At 46.6% G+C, this 19,017-nt stretch overlaps 1 protein-coding gene across 2 annotated transcripts in view; it reads left to right on the top strand.

Annotated features, from left to right (window-relative positions):
• Positions 1–19,017, top strand: part of GREB1L (GREB1 like retinoic acid receptor coactivator) — a 264,160-nt gene that overhangs the window by 230,740 nt on the left and 14,403 nt on the right. For both annotated transcript variants that reach the window (XM_082853112.1, XM_082853111.1), the window contains exons 19-26: positions 3,412–3,545; positions 6,914–7,253; positions 11,236–11,351; positions 12,028–12,272; positions 14,571–15,142; positions 15,333–15,435; positions 18,048–18,203; positions 18,477–18,616. In XM_082853112.1, coding sequence (XP_082709238.1) covers positions 3,412–3,545; positions 6,914–7,253; positions 11,236–11,351; positions 12,028–12,272; positions 14,571–15,142; positions 15,333–15,435; positions 18,048–18,203; positions 18,477–18,616 — 1,806 coding nt within the window. The remainder of the gene's footprint in view (positions 1–3,411; positions 3,546–6,913; positions 7,254–11,235; positions 11,352–12,027; positions 12,273–14,570; positions 15,143–15,332; positions 15,436–18,047; positions 18,204–18,476; positions 18,617–19,017) is intronic.

The following is a 19,017-nucleotide window of genomic DNA, read 5'->3' as shown; positions in this document are numbered from 1 at the left end:
TAAATGGAATCATGCAGTAGGCACTCTCTTATATCTGGCTTCTGTGCTCAGCATTGTTTGTGAGAGTCTTCTATATTTTGCATGAGTCATAAAACATTCATTCTTTTTGCTGTATATAGATTACGCTGGGTGACTCACCACAATTCATTTATTCATCCTATTCACTTATTTCAAATAGTGCTGCTTTAAGCATTTGAGTAGACATATGTATGCATTGTTGTTGGGTATGCATTTGGGAGTGAAATTGCTGAGTTCTGAGTTCAGCTTTAGTAGCTACTAAGAGGTTGCATTTTAAGGCAAGTTATCAACTATAGAGGCCAAGTCAAAGTGATTAGAAAGGGGGAGATGTGTCATCTGGCTTTTCAGGTTAGAATGAACAAGAACCTAAATCAGAATAGTGGTCCTGGAAATACAAAGGATGGAAGAAATGGTAAATCTTCTAGGATTTATTTATTGGGGAAGAGGGAAGGGTCAGAGATATCTTTGAGGCGATGCCTTTAGTTGGAAAAGAGAAGTCAAGAGGAAGGTGGACCTCTGGAGGGCAGATGAGACGGATGTGGGCTGAGTGAAGACTGGGATGAGTGCACAGTCGCAAATGCAATGTGGGAGTTGTGATTAGGGCTTTACAATGAGGATTTGGAATAGACTTCAGAAATGCTAATCACTGAAGCAGCTGGTGTAGATAAAATCATGGAAGAAAGTAATGAAGAGAACGGCTGAGAGGGCAGTGAGGCCAAGGACTGAGGGTTTGGCCTCAGGAATCCTTGGTGACCTTCCAGGGAACAGTGTCCACAGAGCAGAGCATTTGGCTGGAGGAAAAGCAGAGACCGTAGTGAAAGGACAGGGAGGGCTGCATCTGGGGGTCACTGAGAGGGTAGGACTTTGGGAGGGGAGATATTTTTCTTAAGAGAAGGGACATTATCCCCAAAGATACAAGGATTCAATAAATTGTATCACTTACGATTTGTGATACTTGGGGACGTGTGTTTCTTTAGAGGAACATCATTCTGAGTTTGATAACTCGTATTTTAAAAGATAGTCCCATTAACTTCTACTTACAAGTCTGCACTTACAGTTTAATGCAAACACAACAGAAAGGGGGAACTATTCACTTCTTATTTTTAGCAGCTCTAGTTCTTAAAACCATACTGGCTCCAGCTGGTGATAAGCCATCTATTTAACAAGCTGTCCTCTCATTTTGCTAAGAGAAAGAGAAGTAAAAATGAAAACAGGTGGAGGCTTCCTGTTCAGCAGGTTACAATGCTGTCAGGGAAAGGAGCAGGCTTGGAGTCGTATTTTACCTCTTCCCAAAGAAACATGATTGTGGATGAGAAGAAATGTGAAAACCACATACATGTAAGATAAAGCTTTTCCCCTCACTCTGTGCCAAGTCGAGATAAAGAGGGAAACTCAGGTGACTGACTTCTTTCATCCTGAAATGACTGATGTGCCACAGCTATTCAGAATGCAGCCAAGAATCCAGAAAGAAACAAGCAAACAAGTAAACTATAGATGTCGCTCCATCTTTGCTGTAAGGCTCTGATGAAGCATATTTACTCTCAAATGAGACCCTGTTCCAATAAGCAGGAGAAGCTGGTTTGGCGGGGGGGTGGGGGGTGGGCTCAAAAAATTAAAAGCTGCCAATTATAGTATTTTATTTTTATCTTATGGACCTTATAAATGACACAGTTGCTCATCTCTTTGGATGGGTTACTTAAAAGCTCAGAACCAAATTCGCATTCCACTTCTAACAAAACGGCAGAAACTTCTGGGATGCATTTTTGAGAGTACTAACTTCATCCCTGGCCCAGTCTCCTTGCTCTTACCCTTGCTTTTTCTTCCTCTAATTGCTTAATTTCGTCTTATATATTTTAAGCTGCTGTGTAACCTTTATGAGTTGGAGAGTGTTTAAAGAAAAATGTCAGTACATAATAAATAGCACATAAAAGTGAGAATAAAATGCACAGGCAACATGACAGCAAGAAGAAATGACTATGAAAAAGTAGTGTACAACAGAGGAAGGAAAACTATTTAAAAAAAACCCCACCAGATACATGAACTCAAAATGTTTATTGATTATTCTGGAGCTACTTAGTTTAAGGACAAGCAGTTTGTCACACATGTCAGGCTCCTCTGAGGAAATCTTTGTGTCACATCCCAGAATAGTTATTCATTTTCATAGTGATGAGTGAATCATCAAGAAGGGGCATAGATTAAATACTGTGTATTCTGTTTTAGAAGGAAGAAAACTATATATTTCACCTTTAAAATGAATTTTGTTTGTAAAAGTGCAAGAGAATCACCATCATTAAATAACATCAGAAAAGTTAAAATTTCCGTAATAGAGGCGTTTTTGAGTTTTTTGATCTCCAGCGAGTTCTATAGAACTCATATGTATCAATTTAAAGAGCTGCTTCGAGAAGGAAAAAAATCTGACCTTCTGACTCTACAAGCCTAAGAAATGCTCTTCCTCTAAAAAATCTGAACAAAAGATAGAGAAAACAAACCATCGATGTAGTTATAATCTGCCTTAAGAAAGCATATCAGCATACCACTAATCACATACTAAGTTCATTTGAAGTGAAGGGAAATTTCAGTTGGTGCTTCAGAGATGATTGTAGAGTTGGTATCAGGTTATATAAGGAAACACAGTTTTTGTTCAGCTTTATTGAGGTATAACTGACAGATAAAACATATTTAAAGTATACATTGTGATGATTTATGTATACGTTTTTAAAGGATGAGGACTCCTATCTAGTTAATTAACACATTCATCACCAAATATATGTATATATACATACACACACGTACAAATATGTAATTTCTTGAGGAACCTCCATACTATTTTTTCCATAGTGGCTGCACCAATTTACGTTCCCACCAACAGTGCACAAGGGTTCCCTTTTCTCCACATCTACTGACACATCATCTCTCATCTTTTTGATGATAGCCATTCTAACAGGTGTGAGGTGATAGCCCCTTGTGGTTTTGATCTGCATTTCCCTGATAATTAGTGCTATTGAGCACATTTTCAAGTACCTGTTGGCTATCTGTAGGTCTTCTTTAGAAAAATGTCTATTCAGATCCTCTGCCCAGTTTTTAATTGGATTTGGTGGCGGGGGGGGGGGGCGGGTTGCTATTGAGTTGTATGAGCTCTTTACAGATTTTGGATATTAGCCCTTTATCAGATAAATGATTTGCAAATATTTTCTCCCATTCAGTAGGTTGCCTTTTCATTTTGTTTCCTTTGCTGTGCAGAAGCTTTTTAGCTTGATGTAGTCCTAATTGCTTATTCACAATTTTTTTAACCTTCTAGGCAATAGCCTATTACAGGTCCCTTCTCCCCCGACCCCCAGAAAATAAGACACATTGTATCCTGCCGTCACTGGGTTTTGCTCTGTTTTGAACCAGGAGGACATGAGCTGCAGGGAGAAGCTGTACTTCGGCATGAACGAGTACAGTAAATCTCTTCAGTGGGGAATCACGAGCCCACTTCTGAGATGTGATGAGACTTTTGAAAAGATGGTGAACACACTCTTGGAGAGGTAAATAAGGACTTTCAACCTTTTCTTTAGCTGTACTTGCATGTCTGAAATAGCCAAACGTCTTTTGTGTCAGTGTCACAGGGAATTTTGGTGGAGCCCAGGCTGTGCAAATGACATGTGAAGGCAGAATAAAAATAGCCTTTCCTAAGATGACCTTTCACTCAGATGGGTTTTCTATGATCATCCAAGACCAACAAAGGAAACCAGTGACTCAGAGTGGGAGGTAGAACCACTTTCTGTGTTCTGAATTGTCTCCCAGGCAGGCTTCATTGCTGCACCCAGAGATGACTTGGGCACAGAGGGATTTGCTTATTAAAGACCATTCCTCTGAGGTCTGGCCTTCCCCGCACTTTTACATTTTCCTCTCTTTTCTCCTCTGTCCACCACAGGCAAGTACCCTCAGTAAAAACAAAACTTTACTCTGAGAGACTTGGAGTGTAGACTGAAGAAAATTAAAGAACAAACAGATCATTTAAGTGAGTTCAGTTCTAAGTGGCCCTCCTCCATCCCCGACCTTGGGGTTAAGATTCATGACTCTCTGTCTCCTTTTTCTTCCCCAGTTCCAGGTCAGACTCTGGAAGAGCAAAGGGTTTTTCTGGGTTTTTTTCCTCCCTGATCTTGAATCATAGACTCAAAAATTAGGCAGAGGCATTAGAATTTAACGTAATAGGGAATTCCCTGACAGTCCAGTGGTTAGGATTTGGAGCATTCACTGCTGTGGCCTGGGTTCAATCCCTGGTCAGGGAACTAAGATCCTGCAAGCTGTGAGGTGTGGCCAAAAAAAAAAAAAAAAAGAATTTAGCCTTCTAGAGGTCCCTCCCTGCCCTGCCCTCCACTACAGTATTCTGTTTGATCATCCAGTGATGGGGGCAGTTGGGCACTATTTGATGAGGCACATTCTAATTTTTAGTAGCTCTAGTTCTTAAAACTGGCTCTAATTGATCACAAACCATCTATTTAACAAGCTGCCCTATAACTTTGCTAAGAAAAAAGAAAGAGAAATAAAGATGAGGACAGGGGATACATCCTACCCAGCAAGTTATAATGCAGTGTCAGGAAAAGAAGCAGGCTTGAGTAGGATTTTATATTTTTGCAGCTGTTGGATTTGAGAAGACTTAACTGACACTGAGATGTTAATCCTTTCACAGCACATGTGATCTTAGATTTCCAGAATCATCCCATGAGTCTCCCCTTTGTTTCCCACCCTTCTGTTCCGTCTGCCCTCTTGGAACCTATCTTTTCTTCCAGTAACATCACTCGAAGTTTTATAAGTCGTATTTTAATGGATGATCCCATCAACTCCTATACAACTTTTGTAATACTTACAAAACTACAGTTACGGGCTTCCCTGGTGGCACAGTGGTTGAGAGTCCGCCTGCCGATGCAGGGGACACGGGTGTGTGCCCCGTCCGGGAAGATCCCACATGCTGCGGAGCGGCTGGGCCCGTGAGCCATGGCCGCTGAGCCTGCGCATCCGGAGCCTGTGCTCCGCAACGGGAGAGGCCACAACAGTGAGAGGCCGGCGTACCGCAAAAAACCAATAACCAAAAACCAAAAAACGACAGTTACAGTTTAATACAAACAAAACAAACTAGGGAAACTATTCACTTCTAAATTCATAGCTCTTTCAGTGTGAAATTTAAATGCCTGTATGTCAGAGTTACTCTTTGATCTAACTCTGGCTTTCCTACATGGCCCAGCAAAAAGCATTAAGCCTTAAACTTGGATCATCTGTGCCCACTTCCTCTCGCCAAGTCACCCCGGGCTAATAACAGCTATGATTTATTGAACACTTGAAGGGATTGGCCCAGGACTGATTGAACTGAAGGATTTCTTTACTTTTCCCCAATCTACTAAATTCTTACCACGTAAGAAGACATTGTCAGAGACCTGAATAAAATCCACACTCTGTCTCTGACCAGTCGGATGATCTCGGGAAAGGAGCTGAATTTCTCCCAACCCTTAACTCAGCCTCATTCTATGAGAAGGTGGAGTGGGCAGAACCCAGGGAATCTATGGTCCTTTCCAGCTCTAAGTACTTGAGAACCACACTAGTCATTTGATGACCCTAACTGGTATTTGCCCCTGGGTTTTTCTGTGTAAGGCTGGTGACGACTGTTTCACTTTAAATAGAATTATAAAGTGGAGCAAAGGTGAAATCCCCCACTGGCCTACCCAGCTGCTAGGCGGCTGCACGTGCTACCAGCTGGCATCCAGAAGGGAAGTTCAGACCCGCCATTGTTTTGCAGGCTCCACGAGAGGCTTGGCCAAGCTCGGGTCCAGGGCCTTGCTTTGCCCGTGCCTACTTTCTTGATATCTGCAAGCACCTCTTCATGCCTGCAAGTGGGTCCTCTTTGCCCATTTGTATTCATTCTGTCAGCAGGCTTGGCTTTCTGAGGAATAGCGCATTAATGAGAGGTTTATTTTCTGCCTGCTCTGTAATCGTAAAAACTGCCAGTTTGGCAGTCCAGTGAAGGGTAGAGGGAGGGGAATGTTGAGGTGAGTCAAGGACACCCCCTACTATTTGCTGGGCACCCTCCACCGAGCAGGGGCTCAGGTGGATAGGAGGCCACACCACTAGGGGGTGCTATTTCTCCAGCCAGCTCCAAGTTTTCTCCATCTTTATGGGAAGATATTGTTATTGCTACAAAGGAGCTGACCTCAAATTAGCAATAATAATTACTCTTTTTACTCCTGATACTCCACAGACATTACATTAGTGTCTCAATTTCCTTAACTGTAATCTTAAGTATAAGAGAAATAAGCTAACAAGCATTCTAACCGCAAGCCACCAGCAAGAGATTAGGATCTAGGGATGATCTATTATGGCTCTGTTGAAAATACGAACAGACCAGTGCTTCTAAAAGTGCAATGTGATTGTATAAAATAGATAACTAATAAGAACCTGTTGTATAGCACAGGGAACTCTACTTCGCCACACAGTGGAAACTAACACAAAACTATACCCCCCCACACAAAAAAATGCAATGTAATACAAATCACCTGGGGACCTTGTCCAGCCTGATTCTGATTCAGTACATGTGTGGTGGGAGGATTTGGCGGTTCTAACAAGCTCCCAGGTGGTGCTGCTGTTGGGTGATGCTGCTGGTCCAGAGACCGCACTGGGAGAAGCTCAGGTCACTAGACTGTCCCTAAACCTCGTGAACTTGCTGTACCTATCCCAGCAGGATCTGTGAGCTCACCTTTTTTCCTTCTAGTGATGGGGGCTTCAAGGTCATTCTAGAGCTCAAGCCCCACTCCTGTCACGAACCCCTTCCCGCCATGCTTAGTCTGCATTCCTACAGCACAGACCTCGCTGTCCCAGTGGGCCCCACACCCAGATGCTAGCTCCCTGTGTTCTGTTGAAGGTACCCCAGGCTGCACAGCATGGTCGTCCGCTGCTACCTCCTCATCCAGCAGTACTCGGAGGCTCTGATGGCTCTCACCACCATGGCGTCCCTCCGAGACCACAGCACGCCGGAAACACTCAGCATCGTGGATGACCTCCTCAGCTGCCCAGGAAAAAACAAAAGTGGGAGGGGACACATGCTCATTCTCAGGGTGCCCTCCGTGCAGCTGGCGATGCTGGCCAAGGAGCGGCTGCAGGAGGTGCGCGACAAGCTGGGGCTGCAGTACCGCTTCGAGATCATCCTCGGGAACCCCGCCTCTGAACTCAGTGTCGCAGCCCACTTTGTGGCGCGATTAAAGGTTAGCAATGGACAGACGTTTGTTCTGTTTTCTAGGACTCCCGTGTAGGTGGCTCAGAGGCCTGAGTTTGATAGAGTTTTGCACATGTGTCGGTGTGATCTTCGTGACCATGTTAAGGCTAAACTAAGGGACGTGTCCACTTTCCTAGTTTAATAAGATTCTGTCCGGCCCCCCTTTTAGCACATGCATGCAGTTGGTCTTCCATGCTCTCCAACTGCAGGTGCAAAAATGCGATGACCCAATTTCACCCCATGTTTATTGACCTTGTTCGAGATGCATCTAGCCCACGGCCATCTGTTTTCTCAGAAAAAAAGGTAAGTTGTTCTCTCGGACCTCCGTGGGGCACGCCTTTAAGTATCATCCGTTCACTGAATCTTTTCTGTCCGTGGAGCCTATCTGTCTGCTCAGAGTGGGTAAAGTATCCTGTTTCATCTTCAGTGCTCATCGAGAACTACTCCCCACCCTCGTGCATGTGGATTCCCCGACAGTTCGCTGTTTCTTTGTATTTGCTTTGGCCTCAAGGCGTGGGCTGGGCTGAGATTCAGTCGAGCCTCCTGCGGAGAGATTTGTGCATGGCTAAGCGCCGCCCATCCTCCACCCCCGCCCCGCCCCCCTGCACGGCCAGGGACGCACTGCTTTTCCTGAACCCCTCCTGTCAGGCATGGCGGGCGGGGGAGAATTTCTTAATCAATTAACCTAAATCTCTACCTCATGCCCTGCTCAGACTTTTCTGGGGACTTTTATAATCCAATGTGTCCCAGACATTTGACAGCATTTCATAAAATCCTGCGTACACATAGATACGGTACTAAGCTAGGTACTATGTGTCTGGGGTAGACCGACATGGTTTCTGCACCTTGCACACTAAACACTGAGCTAAACTGGGTGAAGAAAAACCTAGTTTGACACAAATTGTATGAAAAGAAAGCACGTAGTCTTAGGGGATTTGCATTCCCACCTTGGGCTGCAAAATGAGAGTGTTGGACTGCATGATCTCTAAGAGCTCTAATTCGAGGATTATTATTTAGTGTTCCTAAAGCATTTTGCAAATGTAAGCCTTTGTATTGTATTCTATTACCTATCTTGAATAATCCAAAATGCAAACAAAATGTCTTGCATTAGCTTGATAGGTAGCTGGAACAAATAAATCTGTCTAAAAATAGAAGCTCCTCTATTTAGTGGAAGTTGTAACATTTACATTTCACATATGGATATATAGATATAATGCTCACAATATTAATTTAGAGCCATAGACCACATTACAGCAGAATTCCTGGGATAACTAACAAATGAGAGTCCTGAAATTCTTCTTACAGTATAATTCATAGAGGCATAGGCTGTGGGACAATCTGAATAATGCTAATGATGAGGAATCTGGAAACGCAGATTATCAGCACTGCTCTGTGAAGTCTCACACACCTACTGCAGGGAGATGGTCTAAAAGGATGTGAGGCTGCAGGGACTTCTCTGGGTCTCCATTGACCCTGACCAAGTGCAGCTACTTACAGAGTCTTAGGTCATTTGTTCGGACTCTTCAGGAATGCCAATCACTAAATATAACTCAGCAGTCCTAAATAATATGCCCCTCTGGGCCATTGTTTGAAAACTGCAGTCAAGACCTGAGCTTCCTAGCCTGGCTGCTAGCACATCAGAATCACCTGCAGGGCTTCCAAAGGGCTGCTGGGAGTGTGCGCCATACACGAAGGGGGTCTCAAGTAATTACTTCTCAAAGCAGTTATATCTCAATTCTCATGAGTCGCTGCCAGGCACCAGCCACACAAGAGAGATTTCCATATGCTCAAAACCTCTCGATCACATCAATCCATCCTTTTTATATTCTCTATTTGTGTGGAAGTGAAAATTCGAAATCCCTTTGGAATGTTCACATCCTAAGAAAGACGACAACTTGCCAGGTGGTCTCTGTTTCACCTGTTCATTTCTTTTTTAAAAATTTTGTTTGTTTATTGGCTTGTATTTCTACCCCCATAGCCTGAAATTTCTATGAGGACTTTTCCTCTCAATATGAATAGCACCCAATGAAGTTTCAGGCACAAAAGAGGCACATGTAAAAATTTGTTAAATTAATTAACCATTGTAGAATTCTTTGACTCTCATTCACTCTTTTTCTTTTTCACCTGTTTATTTCTAAATTACCAACTTTACCACTGACGAGATAGCACCAGTGTGACTCTCATCTCTAACGCTGGGTAAAATCCAATGCCTCTTTTTCCATTAGCTGGTCTTATTTTTGTGCTTACCTCTAATTATCCTTTAGAAATCGTGGTTAACTTATAAGTGATAACAAGTACTTTGGAAGGATACAAGGTTTATATCTAAATAAATCAGTTCATCCAGAAGGCCTGTGAAGCTTTCATTAGGTTTCCTTGGCCTTGAACCCCATATTATCCCTGAAGTCAATGCTCGCCTAGTCTTTTGTGTTGTCCTAACTGCCTCGGCAGGAAAATCATCCTGAGGGCATGACAGATCCATAGGAGAATGGCAGCCATCAATCATCAGAAGTAACAATGTGACAGAAAAGCATTTTATAGGGGGTTTAGCTAGCTCTGCTTGGTCAAGAGTAAAAGTGGAATTTGTTTAATCATCTTTTGAAAATAAATCTCCTTATAAAACATAATATCTGTTATCCCATCATTATAACCCAACCTCATTCTTGATAGAACGATGAAATATATTCGAGGAGACCCCAGTGTCAGGGATATCATAAATCCAATGTGAAGGCTTATGAGTAAAACGATTCCTATTTGCAGAATTATTTGCTTTGAATTAGGTAATGTTCTGGTTCCCTTTGACATGAAAATATATGGAAAACTGAATTGGGGGGGAGAAACTTTCTTGTAATATCTTAAAAAATATTTTGACAGATTAATTTTCTAAGACATAGAAAGTCTCTCAAACTTGTAAACAGTTGCATAGATCCACTGAGTTCTCTTTGGCATGCAAACATGATAACAGATTGGGCAACAAGATTCAGGTTGGTTCTTCCAATTTTACAAGTTATACGCATTTTACTTGCAGTAATCGTGGGTATATTTAATTCCAAAGACTGGTTTTCCTAGACATCAACAAATCAGTAAACAAACTCTGTTATATCATATCATATCTTGCCTGATATATTTCTTTTTATCCCATTCTGATTTTAGCAAAGGAAGTACCAGTCTATTTTAAAATAAAATTGTATGCATTACTTAATACCTCACTTCTTAGTCCTTGTTCCCAAAAGCATTATCTGAAATGCCAGTTCATTTCTTATAACTCCTGCTAGAAAGCCGATACAAAGCACAGTTAGATCTACACACTTCATAAAAAGTAGTAGAAACCACCTTATCTACTTAAGAGATGGTTTATTTTCTCTCTGCTCTAAAACAGAAAAGTCTATAAGATCTTTTCACTTTTGAACATCTTTCAAGTTGGGATTTTCTTCCTCTTGATATATTCATGTTTTCAGATTGATGTTCCATTTATTAAAGATATTCGTGTGTGTATATGGGTTTATATATATGAGAAGTTGACTACGTGTGAGGAGTTTTGTTGAGATTCTTTTATTAGTCATTTACAACTGAAATGGTCTTTTTCAGTCAATCAGTCCGAAGAGTCTGTCCATTATATGAAGGAAGTGTACTTAAGAGCCTTGAGTCAACTAGTTTAACTAGGGTTTCTGTAAGATTTGCACCATTGGTGGAATATTTCATATTGTATGTTTCTTTGACCTGTGTGGCTAATGTATGATATAAACCAAGATCTCCTGTTTTATCCTACTGCGATAAAACGAAAGGCTACATTCTTCTAGAGTGCTTTGTGCATGTCTTTTAGTAGTAATTAAAATATATGTACACACACAAACACACTTACTGGAAGTCATTTGGAACCACAGATGTGTATAAAGCCTGGCTGTAGAAACCTTTAAGAAGGTGGGAACTTAAATGAAGGGTTTTAATTTTCTTGTGTGGGTCCCTTTCTACAGACTTGGAGAGGAAATGAAGCAGAAGAGTGGACCCCTCGGACGTACCAAGATCTAGAAGGTCTGCCTTGTATTGTGATATTAACTGGCAAAGATCCCCTTGGAGAAACCTTTCCCAGGTACAATGTGAATCGTTAGTTTTTATTTTCCATTAGTTACCCACCTGAGCTGGTGGTGAAAACTTGGCTGACGGTCACCCATTTCATTCACTTGGCAAGTGAGAAGAGAATTGTTTTATTTGGGGATATGAGAAACTTAGCCTTCCTTGAGTCTTTCTTTGGACTTTCCAGAGATAGCCCAGCAATCCGGGGAATGGGAGATAGCCACAGATGAGAAGTGTTTATGTATCGAAGCAGGGCAGCCAGAGGGGCAGGGAGGAAAAGCACTGCCCCCAGTGAGGAGCTCTGGGGATGAAGTGTCTGCTAGTCTCCTGTCCCCTCAAGGACCCAGGGCCTGTAGGTTGGAAGGCAACAGCACCAATAATCACAGCACTCACTGAACGCTTACCGTGTGTCAGGCATCGTGTTAAATGCCTTACCCTTGTCATGCCATTCATTCCTTTCAGTAACTGGGTCAGCTGGACACGGTTACTCTATTTTATATGTGGAGAAAATGAAGTGACTAGCCCGAGGTCCTAAGCTAGGAGGTGGCAGAGCTGAGGTGCACATCAGGCATTACCTGGCACCGAAGCTCACGATTTTGACTGCTGCGCCACACCCAGACACCCAGACACACATAAACATGGCATGCCTCACCAAAGACAGACTCGCCAAAGATATCCTTACTTTCGTGCAGGTCTTTGAAGTACTGTGACCTCCGGTTAATTGATTCAAGCTATTTAACTCGCACGGCCTTGGAGCAGGAGGTGGGTCTGGCGTGCTGCTACGTCTCAAAAGAGGTCATCCGGGGGCCCACTGCTGCCCTGGACCTTAGTGGCAAGGAGCAAGAGAGAGCCGCCGTCGGCGAGAACGGTGCCGAGGAGCTGCTCATGGACCTGGAGAGGCCCCAGAGCAACAGCAGTGCCGTCACTGGAACCTCAGGTCAGTACTTTCTCTTTCGAGGGATCAGAGGCAGGAGGGAGGAGGGGGGTAGGAGTATGGAAGGCAGAGGCATCTGCTGACTCCCATCAAGGCTTTCAGAGCCTTGGGTGACTCAGGCATCCTGTCCGGACCTTGGTTCTCCGGGAGAGATACTTGGAAAACATGAGTCTCGAGCAGCCACAAGATACGTTCCTGGGGAAGCACTTAATGAAGAGCTTGCTGCTAAGCTAAATAATACAGAAAATAAATGTCAGCAACCCCAGCTGCCACCATTTTCCCTAGTCTCTCTCACCCTAATCATCTCATAGATATTATGCACCTGCTATTTGCACAAAGGCCTTCTTTTCCTTCCAGATCCTGAAGCTGTAAGTTTTTGCTAATTGGCCTAGTATCTGGCACAAAGTATTTGTTTGAATGAATGAATGAATGAGTGACTTTTCTAAGTACTTAATGGCAAGTGTTTGTATACTGAAGGCTACTCTGGGACCATGGGTTGGCTGGGACGATCCAGTCTGCAGCCTGCCAGCCACTCTCTTACTGTGTTACTGTGTGGTTGATGGCAGTGCTTGGCATCAGTTTTCTTCTGATAAATAGTATTAAGCAAATACAGCACTATTTCCATTTTTTTTCTGACTGTGAAAGTTATAATAAAGCTTTATATAGAAAACTTGGAGAATGTAATGAAGTATAGAGAAGAGGTAAAAAGTGAAAACCCCACAGCAGAGGGAACCACCATTTGTGTTCCTTCTCCCCCGTTCTTCCCTTCTTTCATCTCCATGACACACACACGCAAACACACACACACACTTTCATGGCCAAAAGCAGCACCAGTCTTTCTATTCACTGTCAGCTGCTGTCGGATAGGCTCCCTATGAGAACTGAAAGGCAGGTATCTGTGGGGTTTTCTGACTTTCTGTGGTGCCCCTCAGCCTGGAAGAGCATGGGGACTGTCCTTTGGGGTCTGCCCAGCTGCTCCCCTCAGTCAGGGGTCAGGGCTGTACCTCCCCCACCCCATCACTACAGGCTCCCCAGTTCTGCCTCTGCGACCAGGTCAGAATAAAGGGGAGAGGTTGGGAGGAGTGTAAAGGGTAATAGAGGGGAGGGGGACTATCACATCTAGAAGCTTTTGGATACCAGCATCAGTGACCGAGAGGCAAGGAAGGTAGGGGTGGGGATGGTGATGTGTTGGACTTCCTTCCTGTGGCTCTTTAATCAGCCCCACAAGCCCCACTATTCTGGCCTTGTTCTGATTAACTCACACAAAGGTAATGATTTGCCTTCTGCTTTTAGAGTTTTCTCCGCTTTCAGGATGCACGTGCTGCACACACACACACACACACACACACACACACACACACACACACACACACCCCGCCGGCCTCGGGGTGACTCTGAGGGTCCTCAGAGGGGCTCACTGCCCAAGGTGTGCAGGCCTGTGGACTCCAGGGCCGATGAACGGAGAGGAAAGCCCTCACACAAAAGTCAGATGAGCAGTGGAGTGATGGTGTCACGAGCCTCTGGTTACTGGCTATTCATCTAGGATCTCCCAAGGTCGGGATATGACCCCCAGGCCTGGAAAGCACCAGTCTGAGCCAGAGAGGGCCTGCAATCTTGAGTGTAATGAGCTTCTGGTTTGTCCTCCAAGCCAAAGAGGGGCTGATGGACTAGAGGGGAAAACACGTTTGAAGTGAATTGGCCGCAGGTGCAGGGATCTCTGCGCACGAGCAGCATCTCGCTGGGAGGAGATAAAGCTCTCCGTTTCCACGGAGCCGCTTCCCACACTGGTCTGGGCGTCCATGGAAGAGGCTGCACGCTGGGGAGGTATCCAGAGCCAGAAGTATGGGGCCCTGGGACCCCCAGAAGGAGGCGAGTGGCACTGGGGCAGGACTTGGATGTCAGCCTGTGTCGGTCAGGGTCCTGGAATGAATCAGAAGGCTTATCCAAACGAGGTAACCTGAGGAGAGTTTAATATGCCGGCAGGATGCAGCCAAGGAGCAGGAGATGGCGTGGTCGACCCCAGGGCGCCCGGACCACCACGCGGCCTGAAGACGCCGGGGAAGGGGTGGGGGGTATGGGCAGACATGGGCCCCGGAGGAAGCCGGGGCGTGGCGGGGAGAGTACCGATTTCCTATGGCGTCTCCACTGGCCGACCCCACGCAGGATCGGGGGAGGGGAGGGGTGGCAGGACGCTCTGTAGTCCGCGCACCGCCGGGCCCCCCGGCCTCCAGGCCGGTCCCCCTGGCAGGGGCGGCGGTGACAGAGCGGGCGCGCGGCGGGCTGTTGTCCGTCCTCTTTCAGGCTCCATCATGGAGAACGGGGTGAGCTCGTCCAGCACCGCCGACAAGTCCCAGAAGCAGCCCCTGACCCCCAGCTTCCGGAGCCCGGCCAACAGCGTGGGACTGGATGAAGGGGTCTCGGCGGGCCTGGCGGGAGTCGGAGAGACCCTGAAGCAGGAGTGTGACTCCCTGGGCCCCCAGATGGCGAGCAGCACCACCTCCAAGCCGTCGTCGTTCTCATCGGGGCCCGGGGCGCCGCGGTGGCTGGGACAGCCGGGGCCGGGCTTCCGGGGCGCGCACGCCGCGCTGCCCCCGGTCGTGATACTGTCCAAGGCGGCCTACAGCCTCCTGGGCTCGCGGCGGGGCGGCAAGCTGCCGGCGTCCGCGGCCCTGCTGCCGCACCCCGACGTGGCCTGGGCCAGCCCCCTGCGGCCGCTGCTGCCCGGGCACGCGAGCGCCGAGGAGCAGTCCCTCTACTACCGCCGCTGGACCGCGGCGCGGCCGCACCACGCCGACCACGGCAACCAGGCCGACCCCGCCTCGGGCGCGCGGCCCTGCCATCCCCGCCGCCTGCTGCTGACCGGGCCCCCGCAGGTAGGGAAGGGTGCCGGGGGGCGTGGGGGGCTTGGGGGCTCTGGAGGAAGGGCCAGAGAGGGGGTCTCCTGTTGGGGTCCGGTGGTCGGGGCACGGAGGCCCCCCACTCCTGCAGGGAGACGCGTAAGAGCTCACGTGTGAAATCTCTTTTCTCTTTTCCACCCCTCCTCCCTAAACCTCTCTTCACCAGGTGGGGAAGACTGGCTCCTACTTGCAGTTCCTGAGGATCCTCTTCCGCATGCTTATCAGGCTCCTGGAGGTGGACGTGTACGACGAGGCAGAGATCAACACCGGTGAGTTCCGAGCCGGCAGCGTGCGTATTAACACAGCCGGAGCTTCCCGCGTCCTCCTGGAGGTATATGTGCGCTCATGGGCAGGGTTCTCGAGAGGTTAAAGGTCGTGAGCCAGCAAGGAGTTGTAAGCAAGCTGTGGCCGCGTTGAGCTCCCTGAGGTCGGGGTGGGTCTTCCCCTCTTTCGACCCCCGATCCCCTCTGTGTCCTGTGCGACGCTGGGCAAAGAGGCATCTCATAAAGTCCTGTCAGGTGGGTTCACTGCTCAGATGGTCAAACTGTCCAGGTTTAAAATTCTAGTGCGGTGGTCTACTGCTTAAGGGTCCAGGGCATGTTTTATACTCTGCATAACCAGGCCTTTGTTGGTTCGTCAGAGTAGACGTTATGTTTTGCCTGCTGGCTCCGAGGGGAAGGTGTGTGGGTTGCTACGACGAAAGGAAAACTTGCAGGAGCAGAACAGAACCCTGGTGCCGTAAACAACCCCTTGGCACTGGCAGTAAGATGCAGGGGCTGGTGCTTGACAGACGAGCCTGTGCCTCCTGCCCGGCTTCTTGGCCCTTCCACCCCGGCTGTCACCTGTGAAGGAGGCAGTTCCGCTCTGCAGCCTGTCCAGCAAGGCCAGAAAGGGGGCATGAGCAGGGGTCAGCCAGCATTAGCTCTGCAGCCGGGGGAGTGTGGCTTCAAACTATGGCTTCACATCTCAGAACAGAATGACCGTGTGCTGGAAGAAACAGGGAGGAGGGGTAGGGGCAGGAGAGAGAAGTGGTAGTTCTTCCCCAGCCCCTCAAAGATGAGTCCAGAAAAGGGAAAGGTCTTGTCATCTTCCATCAGATTAGTCCTTGGAGACCTCCCCTCACTTGCTTTTCCTGAATAGTTGGATCTGTTCTGTGACCAGCCCAAGGGACTAGTTTAGTTCAGACAAGACTAGGTAAAATCAGCCATATTTAATCATTTTACTATGGCTTTTGGCTCTATTTCCATCCTCACCAGTTCACATCCATGATTCCAGACACAGACACAATTCCATCTTCCTATCCACATCTTGTTTCTGTCCCCAGCTGAGCTGTACCAGGCCCCCAGGCCCACCACAGAGGGGATTGAAACACCCTGAGCTGCATGGAGCGGACTGGGCCCCAGGTGCAAGGGCAGAGCCAAGCAGACAGGAATGAGGGCCGTCATCCGCTGACTTTCCCCCAGGCTCCTTGGCGCTGCAGGAGAGTGATGCCTTTACTTTTCGCCTCAAATCCTGCTACAGGGCCTACAGCTGTGAGAGTCAAACCTGGCCTTTGTAACGAGAAGCACTGTTAGTTTGGCTTTATTCCTTCACCCACACTTTAGTGCAGGTGAATGCAGTGGTGCTCTGGAGAGGCACAAGGATGCCTTTTTTAAAAACTAGAATAAGCTTTAACTTTTAAATAAAATGCATACTTTTAAAATAAAACTTAAAACTTAAAAAAATAACTTTTTAATAAGTTTATTTTTGGCTGCATTGGGTCTTTGTTGCGGTATGTGGGCTTCTCATTGCGGTGGCTTCTCTTGTGGAACATGGGCTCTAGGTGCACGGGCTTCAGTAGTTGTGGCACTCGAGCTCAGTAGTTGTGGCACCCAGGCTTAGTTGCTCCACAGCATGTGGGATCTTCCCGGACCAGGGCCTAAACCCGTGTCCCCTGCATTGGCAGGCGGATTCTTAATCACTGTGCCACCAGGGAAGCCCCTAAAAAAATAACTTTTAAATAAAATGCTCAGGGATATAAAAATAAGCAGTATTGTGTTTAAAAGCTAATAGCTGTAATTCTAGTCTTTAGGCCTTTTTTGTTGGAATTTTTTTCTTCGTTTCTTCTTTTGAACGTTGTCTTCAGCTTGATCTTATAGTTTTTAGTATTAATAACAAATATTTATTGGACACCCACCATGTGCCTGCCGCTGTCTTAGCACTTTCAATATGCCATCTGGAATCTTTACAACAATCAGGGGACCCTGAGAGGTGAAGGTGCCTGCAGGTGTGAAGTCACAAGTGGTGGGGCCTGGACTCAAACCCAGGGCCCGAGGCTGTCAACCTGGACTGCATGTCGGAACCACTTAAGGAGCTTTAAACACTACTATAGGTGCCTGAGTGATGAAGGAGGTTCTGGGCAGTGTGGCCTGAGCACAGGGATTTTACAAGCTCTGGGTGATTCGTAATAAGCAGACACTGAATCTTGCTTGTTGTGTCCCTAAAATCTCTTCAGTATCAACGTCTTAAAACCCCACAACTAAAACTCTAAGACAGAATTCAGATCATCCAAAATTAAATAAGATTTTAAGGCAATTTGGGGGGGGGCTGGGGTGGGAGACCAGTTGATTTCCTAGTTGTGGAAGTGTGTGGAGTGGGTGTGCAGAGGCTAATGATGGGGACCAGTGAGGACAAGCATCTCTTCCGGCGGGGGTATGAAGGGACAGTCTGCTTCCCTCTACCCTGGACACGGGAGCTCATTTTTCAGAAAGGCCTTTGTCCACCCACCTGGGCGGACAACATACATACATACAACCTTCCATCCCTGACACTTGAGAGAGACGGAGGGAGGCCAGTCGCTCTGGTCTGCCTGCTCTGTGCACTTTCTTTCTTCTTGGCCTAGATCACAGCGAAAGCAGTGAAGTGAGCCAGTCAGAGGGAGAGCCCTGGCCTGACATCGAGAGCTTCAGTAAAATGCCCTTTGACGTCAGTGTGCATGACCCCAAGTACAGTTTGATGAGCCTGGTATACACTGAAAAGCTGGCAGGGGTCAAACAAGGTCAGTGCAAGTGGAGGCTAAAGGTCAAGTGTTCACCTAAATGAAGGCAAGAGGCCTGGGGCAGTTTAATCTTTGAGAGTGGCTTCATTCATTCTCCTCTGTTTTTCTCTCGTTTTACACACATACATGTCACCTTTTCATTTTCATAGCTGCCTCTCAGGGCATAAGTTACAGAATCCTGGGAAAAGCCCTTCTGGGGAGTGGGGGACTTTCTTCCCAAGCATAGGGGCTTCAGGCACATCACGGGACGGTCTTTTGCCCCTTTATACACAGAAGCAATAAAGGAATCCAAAGTTGAGGAGCCCCGGAAACGAGAAGCCGTGTCCATGATGCTGACCAAGTACGCGGCCTACAACACCTTCCACCACTGCGAGCAGTGCCACCAGTACATGGACTTCACCTCTGCCTCCCAGGTGCAGCCCCTTTGCCCTTGCCTGTTACCCAATGTGGATCTTGTATGTAAGAGGAAAAGTCCCAGTTTCAAGCCCTAGACAGAGGATGGCTTATATATGAGATGGAGCCACTCATTTGTGAGCAAAATGCTTGAAGCAATTGATTAAGATGATTTGGGGTTTATTAATAAAGGATTATGGGTGGGGGAGGGTGGGTGGAAGAAACTGAGTTTGTGTCTTAAGTAACTTCATCAAAATGGTTACATGTGTCATGTTTAGATTAGAAAGTAGCTGAGGTGTGCTATCTGTGATCCTGAAAAAGCTAGATATTACAGTATGTTTGGCAAAAGGGTCTTTTCCCTCCTTTGGGTTGTTGTTGAAAATGGTGCTATATCTACAAATTTGTAGGGGGCGCCCTTTGA

This window comes from Leucopleurus acutus (assembly GCF_964270905.1).
Source record: "Leucopleurus acutus genome assembly, chromosome: 13".
Lineage (NCBI taxonomy): Eukaryota > Metazoa > Chordata > Mammalia > Artiodactyla > Delphinidae > Leucopleurus > Leucopleurus acutus.
This window is presented reverse-complemented; position numbering and strand designations above follow the sequence as displayed.